Genomic DNA, 18,660 nt, shown 5'->3' with positions numbered 1-18,660 from the left:
CCTTGAAGAGGACATGGGGACAACAGATAAATATTTTTCTTTTCTCCGAGGAAAAAAAGACTAAGCAATTCAGGCCACACAATTTTGTTTTGTGTAGCAAACTCTTAAGAGTGTTTAATCAGCTCATTCATCCGTGCTCTTCCTTCCTAACAATCACCTTAAAAGAGCAATCTAATAACAAAGGATACACACCATTTAACTACTGTATTTTTGCTTACCTACCTCAATATGGTTAGCATTTGCTCACATATTTTGTATTTCTTCCCAGCTGTTGAGTGTGGGAATGGTATTCACTAAATTTTTTGTCTCCTCAGGCCTGTATATTTGTATATTCAGAAAATTCCTGGTGTGCATCTTCTGTTAAGTGGTGCAAATAGCAATGAAAGCAACAGTAGCTTGTTCAGGGAAGGCTTATTGCACATGCTTTGGTTTCTCCTTATTTGAAAAGCTCTATGACTTCACAGATTTAAAAAAATTAAAGGTCACTTCTTCCTGCAAAATAATCTGTGGAAAAATGCAGCACAAAGCCCTAGCTAAAAGGTCTTCACTAAACTAGGCAAGATGGAAAACCTGTAAACCTGTGAGACTTGTACCCTATGAAAAAAATCACTATGGCAAATAATGAAAATGGAACTATAAATATATTAGTGTGACAAAATGGAACTTTTTCAGTGTGATTGTGAGAGACTGGGGCTGCAAACAGTTAAGGAAAAAGACTTTTCGTATTTCACCTTCCTCCTAGGCTCTTGTAGTCCATGCCAACATACTTCTAGTGTTACTTTGTTAGGCAGTAAGGTGAGAACGTGACAGTAAAACAGATGACCGGACATCCCATACTAGTTGCACTTAACAGCAAAGTATTTTGTTTCAAAGATCTGTTATATCAAATCAGCTCTAGGTACTGCAGAAGAGACTGCTAGCACAGATAATAAATAAAATTATTCTATCTCTCTGAAATTCAAAGAAGTGAAGAAAGAATCAGTGTTTGCCTGTCTACTCTAACAATTTTCATGGTATTATTCAGACAGCAAAATAACTTTATAGAGTTTTGCTTAAATGTGCATTTGTCTTGTAGGTTTTCTAGAAAAGGCATCAAGTGTCAACAGTTCCATTTTTACAGGTGTTTACTTAGGTCACCTAAGAAGGTTCATCTTTCAGCTGTATGATGCAGCACACACATGGGGACAATTCCCATTTCCTGGCCATCAGGGCAACGTGCTGCAAACCAGCAGAAATCCATCAAGTTTGATGCACAAACATTAGGGTAACTCTGCTAATTTATGCTACCTCTACTGGCTCAGTACGAGAAGCCTTGTTCTGCAGTGCTGTGACATTGTTTCTCTTTGGAGGTGATGGCTGAATTACAATAAATGTAATTAATGTAATAAATGGAGAGGAGCAGAACAGTCTAGCAAAAGTTGGACCCAATTCTCAGAGTAACACCCTCCTTGACTTTGGAGCTGGGATCACATTAACCAAATCAAAGAGGACACTTCACAAAGGACTTGTTTTTCTAACATGCTCTGTGAACTCTCTTGTATATTCAGGTGCACATCTTCCCTTTTGAGCTGCTTGTGCAACAAAAAGCCTGGGTGCTTCCAAAGGCTGTCAGACAAGGAATATTCTCACCACGACACTTGGTGCATCCAACATTTTGATTCCTGGTCAAACTAAGCCTGCATCCCATTTTTACCAGCCTTGGAGATGGCCATGGGATGAGTGAGAACATTGTTTTTCCCTTTGAGAGCCATATATTAAGATCTATTTGTGACAGCAATACAGGTTGCATATAATTAAGAAAAAGAAATATTTGTATTAGGAAGCAAAGAAGATCCATTTAAAGTACTTGCATGCAAATTCTAACATTTGTGGGAAATTAAATTAGCTGTGAAATATGAACACTTGCATCTAGTCACAGACAATATGAGTGAGGAAGAGGATGCAAAACAGATCTTCCCAAGTCTTACAGTCACCAAAGTTGTTATGTCCCCTCTGCCACCAGTGCATGATGAAAAATATGAAATGTCATGATGGAGCCAAAAACATAACAAGGTGCACCTAATTTTATCCTGTAAGCTAACATTACAAAAGTATTTAAAATAAAAATTAAAAAGTGGTAATAAGATGAGGTGCAGCTAACTTGCAAGCAAGTAATCTTGCTCAAGTAGAAACTCTCTTTATCAAACAAATGGCGCATGATGAAACATGACAGCATCATAAAAATGATCAATGCCATAATATTGATTGAGCACTAATGAACTTGACCAAGGTATTTTTCCTATTAGGAAAAAATGAAACAACATGTCATTTGAAACAACAAATTCCAGGGAACATTTTTAGATTAGTGTTTAATATGAAGATAGAAGAGAAGTACATAAATGGTATCAAAAGGACACACTTAAGGGAATTAATTGAATTGTATTGAATTTGTATCAAGACACTATCAGTTCCAGGTGCTGTTAGACAAAATAAGGCAATGAAAAAGCAAATTCTTCTTTTTCTGAAAGAAAAAAAAAAAAAAAAGATGGAGAACAGGAAGAATCTGGTACCCTGTGAAAGCATATTGATTATGATTCTAAAATATTTAAATGAACAGTGGAAAAATCTGAATAATTATAACACCAGTCTTCAAAGTCAAGGAAGAAGAAAGAAGCTCATCAAAGAGGCTGAAAAGCCTTTGACACAGGAAGATGCTATTTCTGCTGAGTTTTCAGAAGATATGATTAGAGCATGTCAGTGGTCAAGAATGCAGACAATAATATTCCCAGAAAGTTCAGCTTTCTAAGGGCAGAGAAGTCTGGACTCTGTGAAGAGCTGCAAGGACTAAAATTTGCTGTATAAAGAGCAGCAGGCACAAATGAATAATATCCTTTTATGTCTTCAGGAATAAACTACACCTAAAATCTTCTATATTGAAACATTTTTAATTGATGCAAACAGCCAAAGTATTGCTTGCTGGTCAAACATCAATTTATTTTCATGTGAAAGTGTAGCATAATTTTAGAAAACCAACCTACTTCTTTGCAATGAACAGTTTAGCCAAGATACAACGATTCATCAATTAACTAATGTCAATTACAGTAGCAATTGATATTTAATTAGGAGTTAAGATAAACTGCCAGAAGAGAGGCTTAGACAAAGTGTGTGTGTGCTGTGGGAGAGCAGGCACATTCCTGGAACACAGCCTGTGCTTGCTAAAAGCCCTCCAGAAGCCCACATGATGATATCCACCTCCTCAGAGCAACAAGGGCAATGGATGGCAGATATCAGCAGAGGAAGAGGAGAACGGAACAAAAACCAGCAAACTGGGCAGAAGAGAGACACAGGTCATGAGATGTTAATCTTCCACATCTTGCTTTACAGTAAGCATCGACTCTAGATGGAGCGTGAAACAACCCTGCCGAAAACATGTACTATGCAAATAGATCTGATACCTCTGTTCTACATAAGAACTAAGAGGTATTTTAATTCCATTACAAATAAAACAATTAGATCTTTGTTAAATGACTAAACTTGACTGCCAGTTGAGTTAGAGTGCCATGAAAAAAAACAAAATATTGAGGTGAGCCGCTTATTCTGTTTCCAGACACTCTACCCAGAACGGGTGAGTAAAAGAGCTGCATGTGTTTAGAAGAAGCATTATTACTAATTAGACTGCTTCAGATAATTATAGCAGAACACAGCTCTGCTTTAGCAACAGCAAAGTACAAGATCACATTTCTTCCATATAGAGGTAAACTTCAAAATGTTTTGAGAGGCAGTAAAGATTTTCATGTACAGTGTTAGAGCTTCATTCATACATGCAGGGCAGAATTAACATTTTTGACTATTACGGGAGGAGGAACTTGAAATTTACTAAAACTGGCAGTTTCTTGTGTTCTAGGTTTATCAGAAATTTTAGATCTGTCAGTTTCGGGTGTTTGATGTCTACCAGAAATTCACCGAAATTGGCAGTTCTTTGTTCGGTAACTGCCAGAAGTTTTGAGAGCTACAGCGACCCGTGTACCCTCACAGCTGACTGCTCCTCTCCCAGCTGGGAATGTACCGTCCAAATGTTATAACCAGACACTGGAGAAAGGCACAGAAAAGTCTACAACAAGATCTACGAGAATTTATTGACCAAACGGTGACGGGTGGACACTCGTCACTAAGCCTGAAAGACAAACTGTAAAATGATTTTGTCATGAAGGTGTCACAGGTGGTCCAGACGGTCAGTGCCGCTCCGGAGGTGTTCACCTCAGGGGCCATCTACTCCACACCGCTCCGGAGGTGTTCACCTCAGGGGCCATCTACTCCACACCGCTCCGGAGGTGTTCACCTCAGGGGCCATCTACTCCACACCGCTCCGGAGGTCTCTGCCTCAGGGGCCATCCACTCCACACCGCTCCGGAGGTGTTCACCTCAGGGGCCATCCACTCCACACCGCTCCGTCCTGGTCGTCCCCATCCCCTGTGCCCGCAGGCCGGGCCTCCGCAGCCGCTTCCCGGGCTGGTGGCGGGACGGAGCCCCCATCCCACCCCGCGCTGTGCCCTCAGCTGGAAGGGCGGGAAGCTCCTGAGGCCAGCGGGGTGCGGTGCCCCGAGCAGGGCCTTCTCTCCCGTCCTCATCCCCGCCCGGCAGCGCTGTCCGGGTAGCGGTGCCCCGCAGCTGGGCGAGATGTACTGTACTTCACCTCGCCTCGCCCTGCCCGGGCGTGCACACGAGGCGCATCATTCGGAACACACGCACTCGCCTTTCCTTCCCCACCGGCGGCCAACCCAGCGCGGTGGCAGCGGGGAGCGCGGGGCCGAGCCCGCTCTGCCCCGGGGCCCGCCGCAGCCTCCGCCGCCCCGAGCCCGTCCCGGCGCTCACTCACCTCCGCCGCGGCGCGGCCCGGCCAGAGCAGGGCGAGCAGCAGCACCGGCGCCAGGCGGCCCGGGCAGCCCCCGCCGGCCATCCCCCCCTCGGCGCTGCCTGCGCGGCGTCCCGGGGCGCTTCGACTCTGCCCCCCCGCCCGCCCTCCCGTGGGTTTTGGCCCGAGGGTTCCCGCTCCGCACCCGCCTCGGCGCTCCCGGGTCGCGGCCCCGCCCCGGCCACCCCTCTCCTCCACCCCCTGGTCCCCCCCCGCGTGTCCTGCCTTGGGCACCGCTGGCAGCCGCCGCTCGTCCGTCCGTCCTCAGCGGGCATGGAGTGAGCGAGGCGTCGGGGGCTTTCCCGCCTGGGAGCTGAGGTGAGCGCCGCGGACGGGCCGCTCGGGGCGGGGGCACCTGGCGCTGCTCGGGACGGGGCTGGGCAGCGCGCTGAGGCAGCGGGAGTGTCCCGGGTTCCCGGCTGGCTCCGTCCCCCCCGCGCCGCCGTGAGGGCGCAGGTGGCGGGCGCGCCCCGACCGCGGGGCTGCGCGGCGGGAGCGGGGCCGGGGCCAGCCCGGGCACCGCCCGAACGGGGCACGGACCGGCACGGAGAGGGGTCGGCCCTGGGTCCCGGCGGGGAGAAGGGCTCGGTGAAACCGGGCGGGAGCCAGGCGGTACCGGCAGCGGCGGCGGCAGCAGCCGCGGCCCCCAGGGCCGTCCCGCCGCTGCCGGGGCGCTCCCAGGCTCAGAGTGGAGTTCCTTCAGCAGCGCTCTCCGCTCCCTCGAGTGTTTTATAATGAGACAGAGGAAACTCCCACGGGGGACAAAATGCTGCCCCACCGCATTAATGGAGAGCAGTGAGAAATGTTTCTCCCCAGGTTTTCCATGTAATGTGATGAAAAGCTTTCACGAATGGAATTGTGATTTGTAAAGTATTGGCAATGTGTAACGTTTATCACATTTATGTTATTGACAGAAGTGCTGCATGCTCAAGGTAACCTTTCACCATGCACAGTGCTGTTTTGGGAAGGTGCAAACTTAGAAAGCATGTTGGCACTGCCAGCCACAGCAGCCTTGTCCTGTCTGTAGTGATCATGTATGCTGTACAGGAAATCCCACGTTACAGGCTTTATTTGCACTAGAAGTGATACAACAAAAGCAACTATATAATATATGAATAGAAGTTTAGGAGCACTGATGAAATACAAACCTATAGGCTTTCATGAGCAGAAAGCTAAACACAGAGCTTTATAAAACAGCTTCTCTGACAGGCACAAGATTAGAGCTGATTAGATCTCCACTCAGTAGACCATACTGTCAACCTCCTGTGAAAGCTGGTTAGAAGAAGCTACTTTTCCAAAAAGTTTGGTAGTACCAGTAAGAACATGCCTCTGGAAGAGGTGTTATCTCCAGTAGCAACATGTTAAAACAACTTGACCCTAAAATATCCAACATCTATGAGAGCAAGCTGGTGTAGACAAAAGGTATGGAGAAAAAGGAAGAGAAATCCCCCATTTTCAGGCCAGATTGATGGTCACCATGTAGAAGAAACAGTATCCACTACTGGAATTTAACATGAGAAGTCCTGGTGTTAGAGTTTCTTGACTTTGCAACTTGTGTGGTATTGTTTCTCATGATGTTGCTTCCTTGGATGTAAGGAAAATACAGTTAGGAATGCTCTATTTTATTTTTTTTTACCTCAATAACTGTAGCTGTGTATCTGCTTGGAACTATGGCTTATGTCCCCTGCTCTTTAGCAGAGTTACTGAGAATGACATTATCTTCTTGATTCTTGTTTAGAAAGTAAACATCTAGATTATGTTATAGTGCTAGCTTTTCCCTTCTGTTTTCTGAAGTTCAGGTGAGGTTTGGTGATCTAATATGAAACCTATTCCTTTGGTGGCAGTGGGTGTGCTATCCTGGGGATATTTTATTGAGGTAACTGTTGTGATTGCTTCAAAAACACAAAAAATGAGATCAATTTGACACATCAATCTAAACAACACCTTGTATTCTTTCTGCTATTGTATTAGCTGCTGAACAATTCAACTTGTTCAGAAAATGATGGGGTTTAGATAGCCATGACAAAATAACAACCAGAGGGTTGCAAGTCTTCCACTCATGCATTAAGTATTATTTCAAACTGTGTCAATGGGTTGGATCAAAATGGATTTTAATTTGAAAATAAAAGTTTTGCTGCTAATACAAAGCAAATGTACCAAATATAATTTTCTTTTTTATTTTCTTCTTAATTTTCAGAAGCTGTTTGGATAATTAAATAATGAGATGGATAGTGAGCAACAGGAAGACATTTCTGCAAAGTCTAACACTTTATGACTGGCTTGGATTTTCCATTTGAGGCAATCAGTCCCTGCAATGTTGTATTGCCTCACAATTTTGCTTATATTGTTTATATTACTAATGTAAAAGATCAGTGGGGTAGGAATGCTGTTGGAATATTATTTTTTTATTAGGGATGTTGTTATTTTTTCTTTTCTCACAGATGGGAACTGGGGGACAGCAAGACTGTAAGAATTTGACAGATGAATGGAGTACTGTACAATCCATATAGAGAGTGATCTTGCAGCATGGACTGGCTGCCTTTAGGCTATTTATTCACCAGTCAGTGCACAGCAGCTTCCAAAGTCTCTTCTTGGTACTCTGGGATTTGGATATATTGTGCATACACACAGGAGTCAATATTATTTATAGATTAGTCCTGGTTAGGAAGATGCCACACTATCCAAATAATAGAAAGCAAAACAGTAATGTTTCAGGAACTGTACCCTCATGTTTAACAAACACAGGGCTGCTGCCTCAAGAGCTATCAGGGAGCAGCCGGTTTGCTGCACTTCCCACCCTTACTCCCTGCTCAGGAACTGAGTCTCCAAGGAAGCAAACCCCTGTCCATTCACTCGAGTCAGTGTTCAGTCTCCTCAGAATCATTTCCCACATTTGAAGTACAACTGTGCTAAAAAGCAGAAGCCTGTGATAATTTGTGCTAACCTAGGAGAAGCCAAGCCCTTAAACCCTCAGTTTTAAATACCCAGTGTGACTCATTTGCCAGACATGTCTTATTACAAAAGATTGCAGCTTCTTTTTTATTTTGGGGAGAACAAAAGTTTGCACATGACCTGGCCATGTCTCTCTGGATTTGTGAAGCTCAAGTTTCCAAAAAGGTTGGAGCAGCAAATAAAACTGCTGTTGGACATAGGTCATAGGTCAGTGATGCACTATGTATGTAAATTATGTATTACATATGCAATTTATGTATGCAAAATTTGACTCTGGGGCCATGGAGGCCACTGGTCAGTCCTGCACACAGAGCTTCCAGCTTCCTAAATCCTGGCAAAAGCTGTAGAAAAAATGTTCTAAAAATAAAGCTAAAAGACTCTAGGTGATGTCCAGTGATTGTCATCTGTCCATGCCCATGCATATGAGTAGAACCCTGAGCTGAAATGTATATGTTTTTTCCTGCATTCAGAGCAGTCCTCCTTTGCTCAGATGTTGCCACAGACTGGTCCAGCCCAGTTTGCAAAAGATGCTGCTGCTCACTCCAGTCTTAAAACTGTAGCAAATACTTTATTGAGGGATTTTTTTGAGTTCATTAGGTTCTTTACTATACATGGGTGTTGCATCTTTTGTCTTAATGCCTTCAACTAAAATGATGGCTATGAAAACTTTTTAAGAACTAATGATGCAAAATGCTCTTTGTTCATTATTTTAAACACAGAATAAGGTCTATCTTTACTAGGCTGAGATATTTTTATGTTGATCTGCAGTTTCATTATAGTCCCCTTGAAATAATTGGATTGCTGATAAAATAAAATGTGGTCTGAATAGGAAGAATATAATGTAGTGCCAACACAAAGCTGTGCAGTGTAACACATACAAATGGTTAAGACTTATTTTTGGCTATCCAGTAATTATTCATGTATACATTGGATATATATTTTCATATAAACAGGTTCAGAGGGAAAACAACACCAGTATGGAACAGTGTTTATAGACCATCCACAAACAGAAGGAAAGAGAAGACCTGCCATTTAAAGAAAAAAAAGTGCTGCACATACAAATCCTCAATCAGCAGGAATGGCACTAACAAAGGATTCATTTGAACGGATTAAGTGGCTTATCACAGCTGCCTGGTGAGTTTTACAGATCACTACATTTTTTAACCAGATGCACTGAGATATATTCTTAGTTATCAATTTAACAGTAATAAGAAATGACTAGATATTTGCAAAGTTGCAGTAATTTTGAAATAGGCTTCACTGTAGCCTGCGGAATAGTACACAGCAGTCTGTATGTTAGGGCTGTACCTAATTTACCTTTTCATATAATGAGTAAGCACCTTAGTTCTTAGTAAAAATAATATTATCATTAATAATAACTTAAAAGGATGCTTATTTTCTGTATTGCTGCAGAAATTTTGGGCTATCTTTTTATTTTAGTATATATATATTTTTGGTAACCTTTGCAAGCCATCACTAGCAATGGTTGGCATGGAGCTGGGCTTCCCCAGCAGCTGCTCTGGAATCATGTGGCTGTTCTGAATGTGGTTTTGCTCTCTACTTTCTCTTGCCCTCTTTCTCTGAGCAAAAGCAAACAGCACCAGCTAACTGATTTTGGGGCAGATGCTAATCATTGCCATCTCTACTCAGTCTTCACCTGCTGGTGTCCGTGGAGAAATCTGTCTGGAATGGTTCCTCTCTGGCCCTTGTAAATAGGTTACAAGGGGAAGTTATAGTGACTTTTACATAGCCTTGTTCACGCCTTTCTGTCTGTCCTCAGTCTCACAAATCCAAAAAGACAAATATTTACAGCACGGGAGGCCATTTCTTGGTGGTGTGCACCCCTTATAAAAATACTGTATGGTCACCCCAAACAGGACTTAATCATGTGCACACTTGATCACTTCCCACTTTCTGCAGGCTAAATTTTGGTGAAGGTTTGATCTTGTGAGTGTAGTTTTAATTTTGTTTTCTCCTTTTAAATCAGGTGGCTGCTGATTGTTTTTTCAACTGAAGGAATTGATGGGGTAAGTGACATTAATATTTACTTTAGGCAGGTGAGAGATAGAATGGTAGAGTTCAAGCAAGTAGCACCACATGCACCAAAATGACCAATAGTTCTGTGGGAAACTGTATTCTTTAGGACTCCTTTCTGTATTTCTGCAGTACTGACTTTCTTTTCTGCTACTCAACTTACATATTTTGCAATTTCACGCTCTGGATTTTCCTAGATTCTAATTCTGGCCTCTTGAGGTGCTTTTGGAAAGCTGCAGATAAAAAACCTTTTTCACTGAGTCAGTCTTGTTTTTCATAAAGTCTCTTTAATGGTTCTGCATTATGGCACATCTCAATTCTAGCTTTCCATTCTGCTCTGTATGTTAGCCTAGATCTTAAGCTGGCTTCCATGGACAGTCCAAGCCAAAATTTCACACATAACACAGTTTCAATATCTACTTTATTATCCTCTCTGTACTGACCATCATATTACCCTTATGTTTGCAGTGTTCTCACTGAAACTTCTTTCAAGTCCCTCCTCTTTGTATTCTTTCAAATAATTTAGATGCTCTTTTTTTGTAGAGTTGTTTGTTTTTTTTTTTATCCCCAAACTCATCCCTTTTTATTTAAACTGTTGAAGATGGAAATATTTTTTTAAATAACTGTTCAATCAGAAGAAAGGATAATAGTTCTGTTATTAGAAACTTGTATTCTATTGATCTTCCAGGAGAGGCAAGATTCTAACAATTATGTGAGAGACTAGCGGGGAGTAGATCAGTGATTTCATGGGAAATGCAGTGTGTGAAAGACAAGCAGTCTGTAAGAGGGACCATCATAGCCTCTTGTTCTGAGGTTTGGGAATGCCAGATATTCTAAAAATGTTATAGATAGAAGAACAGGATTTTTCCTTCTTATCTAATATTTGTCAGTGTTTTCTCCTTGAAACACTGAAGTATGAGCCTATAGTGTTCTGCTACTGGGTGTTAAAACCAGAAACAAAACAATCTTGACCTTGATAATAATGAAAACCCACGCTGAGAAAATATTTGTTTTATCACCATTTACTAGTTTGCCTACATTATTTTTAAATCTTTTACCTCCTTGTTAAAATTCTTTAAAAATATCTTTGATAATTTACAATATTTTACTGAAAAAATATTTTATTTAGTGGACATTCCAACTTAGTTTAAAAGTGCATATGATATGTGTTTATTACTCCATTTGGAGAAATAGAAAAAACCAGTGAAATCGTGTTTATTTACCACACAGAGGATCTAATGAATTTACATTTTGGTTTTTATTTCCCCTTGAATATTATTTTTTTTTTCTCATTACAATTTGATGAAAAGATCAGTCACTTCTTTGCTATTAAAAGTACAATAACAGAAATTTTTACAAGAGATTAGTGATTTATTACTAGGCAATGCATAATTACACCATGCATATACTTAGTTTCATTTAATAGACAAGAATTAAATTCAAGGTTTTATCTCTGAGTGAACTTCTTGCTCCTTCACCTTGTTTTGCTTTTTATAATTTTATTGTAGTCAAACAATCTTCTAAAATAATGTGATGGATTACAAATTTTAATTTTTTCTCTTAAAATTTATTTCAAGTGCAGCTGGTTTCCTAGGTTATATTTGGCTGTAATATTGAGTGTTATGTAACATGACTTGTAATTAAGGTCTTCCACCTTCTACAGCAACAAGTAATAAGCTTTTACTTATTGCTTGTAACTTGCCAGCATGTTTGTGTTGATCTTTTGCCTTGAAAATCATCTAATTAGCTACCATGTCCAGCTGACAGTATTTGATGTAATTGTTGTCTGTTGTGCATTGTTAAATCCCTAACCTTCCAATTTTTAGGGAGGATATGCATATATTGATCCATGTGGGGGACAGGATTGTTCAGTTTGTCGGTGCTTTCCAGAAAAAGGATCAAGGGTAAGTTGTGATTAGAAAGAATGATAATTACTGTTGTAAATACTGTTCATTTGTGCACATTGCTGTTCCTGAAAATCAACAAGGTTGATAAATCAATAAATGAATATTCAGAGAGCATCTGATAAATTAGCATAATTCTGTCACTGGTATCAGGTAAAGCTGTCACTGAAGAAACCTAAGTTTGTTTGTTAAGAATTTTGTTTCTAATTGGATCTGTACTAATCATGGTACCTTTCTTCTATTAAGGATTCTTTGAAATCAGTCTAGGAATTAGACAGATGTAATTCCTAATACATGTAAAGTGTAGAAATCTATGCTTGTTTTCTACTGAGAGACTGGTTGAAAGAAAATGTCTATGCCATTCTCTAGTTTTATGAGAAAGTATTTCTTATTTGGATTGCGTGACTAAAAATGTTTGCAGACTTTTTATCTTACTCAAGACACTAACTTTAAGAATTCTCTTTGTTTTACGAATAATTATAAAACAACTCTGAGGCATTTTCACATTACATGCTAAGATTAGTAATTGTGCATGTTGCTAATTGCTAATTGAAATATGACCAGTGATGACTAGTTTATCTTGGCTATTCTTTCTCAGAATACATCTCTATACAGAGATACCCAATAATTTAAACATTGTGTGAGAAAAAAACCTTTTATATAGACAAAATACACATATATATATGCATATGTATTCCTGATTAGGGATCAACTGAAAAATAGTCAGTGATGAAAATTGTTTTCTACCAAAGTACTTATGGTGAAATTTAGGTTTAGGATTGTTGAATATGGTGGATGAATTTTGGAAGAGCCACATGCCCCATCTCTTTTTGTACAACCTGAGTTGCCAGAAAAGCAACACACACCTTTTTCTTCCTGTGCTTCTGCAGTTAGCTGCATGCTTTGCTGTGTCATTATGACTGCCCTGGTGTCCTTGGATCCTATCCTAATCCTCCAGGATTATGTCTATGTGAAAGTCCCCCATGCTGTAGGATTTTCATAATAGAGCCCTAGGATGTGTATATCTCTGTAACACTGTGCTAACAAAAGGGCATCCCAGGAAAAGTATTTTGACTGGTACCACTGCAGTGTCTCTCAGTGCTACTGAACAGACCTGATCTGAGGCACCATTTGAAAACAACTGACTTTCAAACTAGGGGAAATTGCCCTGATTTGGGTTCTCACTCAGTAGCCTGGAAGTTCTGAATTACATGCCCATAATCAGTCAATAATAAATACCTCCTGCAGTTGTTCTGGCTCTTTCCTAGGCTCTCCTCATCACAGGTAAACTGTACTATGATTCATCCATTTGAAGTTAGTTTTCTAAATAATTCCAAGGAACTGGACTTAAGTGCCAAATAGAAGTGTAATAAGCATTTCAAAATTAATTGAATGTTGCTATGCAATTTTAAGTCTGAGAATTGTACCATTTTCTGAAAAAGCTCTGAATTAAGGATGTACATGTACCCTGATGGATAATGGATGAAGTATCTCTAATGTTAGATGAATTTATATTTCATGTTGTCATTTATGTTAATCAATATACTAGAAACAAAAATACTCTTCTGACCCTACATGAGACATGGCTTAACTAAACACTACTTCACATAGATTACTGCACATATTTTCTATACTAATGTATAGTGATGAATAATTTTCTGTAGGATTATTTAATCTTTTCTTTCATAGTACAATTCTTTTGGTTTTTTAACTTTGCTGTGTTCTGCTTTTACACTCTGACACACTAAGTTTTCTCTCCAAGCTTTTGTGGAGACTACCCATTACAAAATAAAAGATTGGTTTATCTCATTGTTAGCTTTCTAGAATGCAAAACATCTTCTTTATCTGCTTTTCTGTCTGAATCCTGCTCTGAGGCTGGTTCCTCAGAGTTTTGCATCTTCCTCAATCCTATCTTGAAGTTACAAGAAATAAATGGTTATTAAAAGCCTCTGGCATTGTATGGTACACAAGCCTAAATATTCAGAACTTTTGGTATTAAGATGGTGCCATCTATTTGCTCATTTGAAAATATTTTAAATTTCAGCATCAAAAACCTTCTTTGTTATAAGTGCACAAGATAATGATAAGGCTTAGCTAGAAAAAGGCTGACCATGACAATAAAAAGATGAAACTGCCATGGCCATACTTGAATGTATTGATCCTGGGCAAGTTGAAAGAAAAGTAGAATCAAAAAGCTGAACTTTCATTTAATATTTAAATAACACCATTATAACTATGCATCAGTTGCTCTACCAGGTTTTAGAAGAGCTTGTGTACCTGTTATTTTTAATTCTCTTAACCATATATAACTCTGTGCAATAAATACATGTGCTCTCTTATTCATTAGCAAGAAGTCACTGTCTGAAAAAACATTTTAGTCACTACTGCTAGTAGTATATCGTTACAATTATATCACAATGAAATTTTGACTTCTGTTCACTTGGGATTACAGTCTTTTTGGAATTCATCTTACATGATACTGTTTATCTTTTGATCTTACACAAGATAAAGAGTCTTTTTGGTCACAACTCAAAAAGACTCTTTCTTCTATGGGACACGGTCACAGTACAGCTGGTGTGTAGCTGATCAAGATAAATCTGGCCATAACATAAACCCAGTTTGGCTGCCTAGTTCATTCTAGAAGAGAAATAGAACAAGTCCCTGGGTGAACAATGATAGGACAGGTTTGAACTCAAACAGGAACCTCACCCAACCATGTTCAATCTAGAGTGCAGACATATCACTGCACAGGGAGTTGGGAGGTGTTAAGACCCAAATCAATCAGCTGTCTAAACCCAGGAAATTCAAACCTATAAAAGAACTACCATAATAAACTCTTGGCTGTTTGTCTCACGATCATTGGACTCGAGTTGTGAATCTGTCTCCAACCCACGACTGCACGTAACAGGGCACCATTAAAATGTGCTGCTAAATCTCTTTGCCCGTACTGTGTGCTATAATACCTGGACATTTGAGAACTGTAGAACAGATAAATGAGGCAAAACATCATTAGTGAAAGTATATATGGTTGTAAGTGTTCTAGCTGACTTCTTAGACTTTTTTTTCCCCTTCTTCCTTTTTGGCTGGCCATAAAATCTCTGATTTCAATTTTCATAAAAGACATAGTAAAACCTTTCCACCATTTCATCCTCTTTTTCTACATCGGACAGTTGTTTCCTAGAAAACTCCTCCAGTGTTGTCTTACCAGCTTCCAAAAATGCTGGTTGCTCTAATAGAACTTAGATAGTTAAAAAAAATGTTTGCAGTTAGCACTGACCAATTGTAAACCTGTCCTGTGCTGACCCCGGAGTTTGATCCTATTGAATTCCATTGGCTTTGTTTTTAGTTAAGTAGATTTTGGAAGCAAGCATCTATTCATGACTCAACCTGATCTGGCTTCTATGGGGTCATGTGAAATGCCTGGATCAAAGTGAACAATAAGTATAACTCAGCAGGACCAATGTTCGTTCTTTTGCGGATGAAGCAAGAGGCTTATTTTTATCCTAGTGTAGGGGAGAATGCAGCAAACAGAAATCTAAGAGGAGGGTTTTACACTTTCTGACACTTCAGATGTAAGGAGTCAGCATTCAGAGGAGATGCTGAGTCACTTGGGTGTCACAGGTAAGTTAGGAAGTATCAGCTGGTATCAGTCAGTGCAGGGCAAGAATGCACTGCCCTGGGGTAGGATTGAGCAAAGTTACCTGTCAGTCAGTACTCTGGCACTGCTTCTCTTGGAACATCTCTCTCTCTAGCAGATCTTGTGAGCTGCCAAATTTCCTTAGTAGGTTCCATGGGTTATCTGAGTTCAATTTACAGCACAGTGTAAACATATTTAAAATGCACTAACTCTGAAAATTATGCAAATTCTGTCTGTTTGGGGAAATAAGAGGCTTTAAAACACTTTTTTTTTTGCATGTCAGTATGCAGTGGCAGTCTGTCATTCATGTGGAATAGCCAGTTTCTGTATTTGAATTTTCAAGTTGCACACTCATGAAATAAATACGTAAAATCATTCTGCTTGGTCTCAAATCCACTATCAGAGATGTATGTACACTGGCATCTCAGGAAATACAGATTTCTCCCATTATTTGCCTCCTACTTGCTGATCATTTTTCCCAGTACATTAGCTGTAAGTTTTAAATCAGAGGATTCCTGAGACCAGTTATACATTTCACTTCCATTCATTGAGAACCATATTATGTTTTTCTATAAAAAAGACCCAGAGAAATGAGACCTCTAACTCTATATCTGGAGCAGACCACACTTTTCTTTTTGTAACTGGGCAGAGAAATAGGCAGTTCTCTGCAGAAGTTGGGATTTGAACTGGTAGGGAATGGATGCTGCTTACCAGAATGTGGGATAGGAACAGAACCACTCCAGTCTGTAAGGAGAATCACACCAATCACTGCAAGGTCTCTTTGACATTGTTCCTCATAGATGATGCCCAGCTACAGCACCTGTAAATTAGCATTTTCATATTAGACATTTTTCAAATTTTCAGAAGAATGATCTTGTTAATTATCCCTCCTTTTTTTTTTTCCATCTTTTTTTTCTTGTCTTGATACTTTTGGTTCCCCTGTCCTACCATACTGAAAATGGTGGTTTTTTCTCAGTTGCTGCAGATTGCCAAGATTTTCCACATCAAACAAGATGAAACTCTACAAAATCATTCTTTTTTACAGATTTGAATCAACCAAAAATTGTCAACAGTGACTTGTTTCAGAAAAATGGTACAGAGAAAAACTCAGTTTTATTTTATTTTATTAGCTAAACTGATATAAGTTATTGGTGGTTTGTTTCTGTAATATCTATGCTCTATTTGTAGGTCTCTACTTTCAGCCATTAGCAGTTAAGAGTTTCAGTGCTAAATTATGGTTTGTTGAGTTTGTTTAACACAATAGTGACACCCACTGGCTTATTGGATAGTTTTTCTTTTCATAGTTTCACAGGGTTAAAACACAAACCTCAGTATACATTGGGAATGATGTTTTTAGCACTTCAGTGAGATTTGTTGTGCTTCTGTGAAGTATCACTGAGCACTAAGCTACAGCATCAGGTGTTTTGTTCTTGTAGCATATTATATCATTGAAAAATATAATAAAGTTGCCAAATATGATAAGTTGCGAAATTTTCCAATAGTTTAGAGTATGGTTCAGATGTTCTTTACAAGAACAATAGACTATTTACAAGGGCCTGTAGTGACAGAACAAGGGGTAGTGGCTTCTGGCTGAGAGTTTAGATTATATATGAGGACGAAATTCTTTACTTTGAGGGTGGTGAGGCCCTGGCACAGCTTTCCCAGGGAAGTTGTGGATGCCTTATCCTCAGAAGTGTTCAAGGCCAGTTGAATGGGATTTTGAGTGACCTGGTCTAGTGGAAAGTGTTTCTAACCATGACAGAAGGTCAAGAAGGTTTAAGATCCCTTCTATCCCAAATCATTCTATGATTCTGTGAAAAGTCAAGCTCTAAGTATGATTATTATTGTATTTTCTTGGCTAAAAATCTATGAAAAAGAAATTATCTAATTTGTCCATAATAGACAAGAGACTGTATATAATGCCAAATTGTGTGATTTCTCATATTTATTTTAATCAGGTTTATATTTAGAAGAGGGTTTGTTCTGGGTTTTTTTGAGCCTCGACTTACAGTGAAAATGAGTTTGGCTCTAGTAGAATCTTCCTAGAATGGACACCTCTCCAAGCCCTGGAAGCTGAGGCTTTGCTGTGTAGTTGACCAGCTCCTCCAAAAGAGGAGAGGACATGGGTGGAGCTTAGAGCAGCAGCAGATGCCCCCACCTCACTAGCCAAATTACAAAATAAAACATCTCTCCAAATGCCTTTGTGAGCACTCCTCTCTTGCCCACAGACTGCTTTACTTTCTTCTTGCTCTGTCTGCTCGTGGTGAAATGAGAAAGACTGGTTACAAGCCAGAGTCCAGTGCACAGTGGAAAGGGTTGCTGTATTATTTGCCTACAATCTGTGTGAAAATGCTGGGCATTTTAACTTTTGTTCTTATGAACAGAAGGTAAGTGCATTTCACAAATCACTGGCATCTCTCCATAGCCTGTGACATAGGGTACTGTCCTCATTGAAAGTGATAACTGGGCTTCTTTTGACTTTATTGATAATAAGAAGCAAGAAAATTCACTTGAGTAGCATGAAGTTGGGTTTTTTTTCCAATTAAGACTCCTTTAAAACACTGTGCTTGAAACAGTTAAATGCTCAAGGCACTCTCAAAATCAGGTGCTCTTCAGTCTCATGCATCAAAAAAAATTAATTCCAGATAACCTTGGCTATTGCCTTTTCTAAACAGTATTAAATATTTCATTGCATGATTCTGAAGTATTTGCAGTCTTAGTAAGCACAGTTAATTAAAAAACAATATAGCCTTGTTTTGCTTAAAGTCAATTTCTTACTGCAGGTCAAGCCCAGGATATGCTAAAATAACAGACCGTAGTCTTGGCATGGTAGCTCCTGACCTAGACAATTAACAAGGCACTGAAAACCTGGAATTATTTATTGGCATCAGATGGCAGAGCAGGCATAATATTCTGTTCATTTTATCTGAGCTAATTTGTCATTTCCACATGAGCATGACTACCTTCATCCTCTTTATTTTTACAGCTGTCCTGAGACTGTAATGCTGTGGTAGTCACATTGGATGGGCACAAATAATAGATGTGATAATAGATGTTATGGCATGGTATCAGTTTGGTCTTAACAAAGCTCCAGTCATTATCAGTCTTTGAGCTGAAAGAAAGAGAGAGAATCCATCAGCTTCACATGGCATGTTAGAGTTGTATCAGCTGCCAAACCCATTGTGAATTCTGAATTCAGTGACTCTGTTCTATGACTTCACTACCTTCTGCTGAAGACTGTG

At 39.9% G+C, this 18,660-nt stretch overlaps 2 protein-coding genes across 2 annotated transcripts in view; one reads left to right on the top strand and one right to left on the bottom strand.

Moving 5' to 3' along the window:
• COL4A3 (collagen type IV alpha 3 chain) overlaps positions 1-4,936 on the bottom strand; it is a 56,238-nt gene extending 51,302 nt beyond the window's left edge. Inside the window, exon 1 of the mRNA XM_063408075.1 lies at positions 4,856-4,936. Within this exon, the coding sequence (XP_063264145.1) occupies positions 4,856-4,936 (81 nt within the window). The remainder of the gene's footprint in view (positions 1-4,855) is intronic.
• A 166-nt stretch (positions 4,937-5,102) lies between these two features.
• The window catches only part of COL4A4 (collagen type IV alpha 4 chain), a 62,841-nt gene continuing 49,283 nt past the window's right edge, over positions 5,103-18,660 (top strand). The window contains exons 1-4 of the mRNA XM_063408636.1: positions 5,103-5,209; positions 8,797-8,977; positions 9,831-9,870; positions 11,704-11,781. Of these exons, the coding sequence (XP_063264706.1) occupies positions 8,922-8,977; positions 9,831-9,870; positions 11,704-11,781 (174 nt within the window). The 5' untranslated portion in view covers positions 5,103-5,209; positions 8,797-8,921. The remainder of the gene's footprint in view (positions 5,210-8,796; positions 8,978-9,830; positions 9,871-11,703; positions 11,782-18,660) is intronic.

Source organism: Prinia subflava, chromosome 11, assembly GCF_021018805.1.
Source record: "Prinia subflava isolate CZ2003 ecotype Zambia chromosome 11, Cam_Psub_1.2, whole genome shotgun sequence".
Lineage (NCBI taxonomy): Eukaryota > Metazoa > Chordata > Aves > Passeriformes > Cisticolidae > Prinia > Prinia subflava.
Note: the sequence above shows the minus strand (reverse complement) of the source record. Positions and strands in the feature narration are given on the sequence as shown.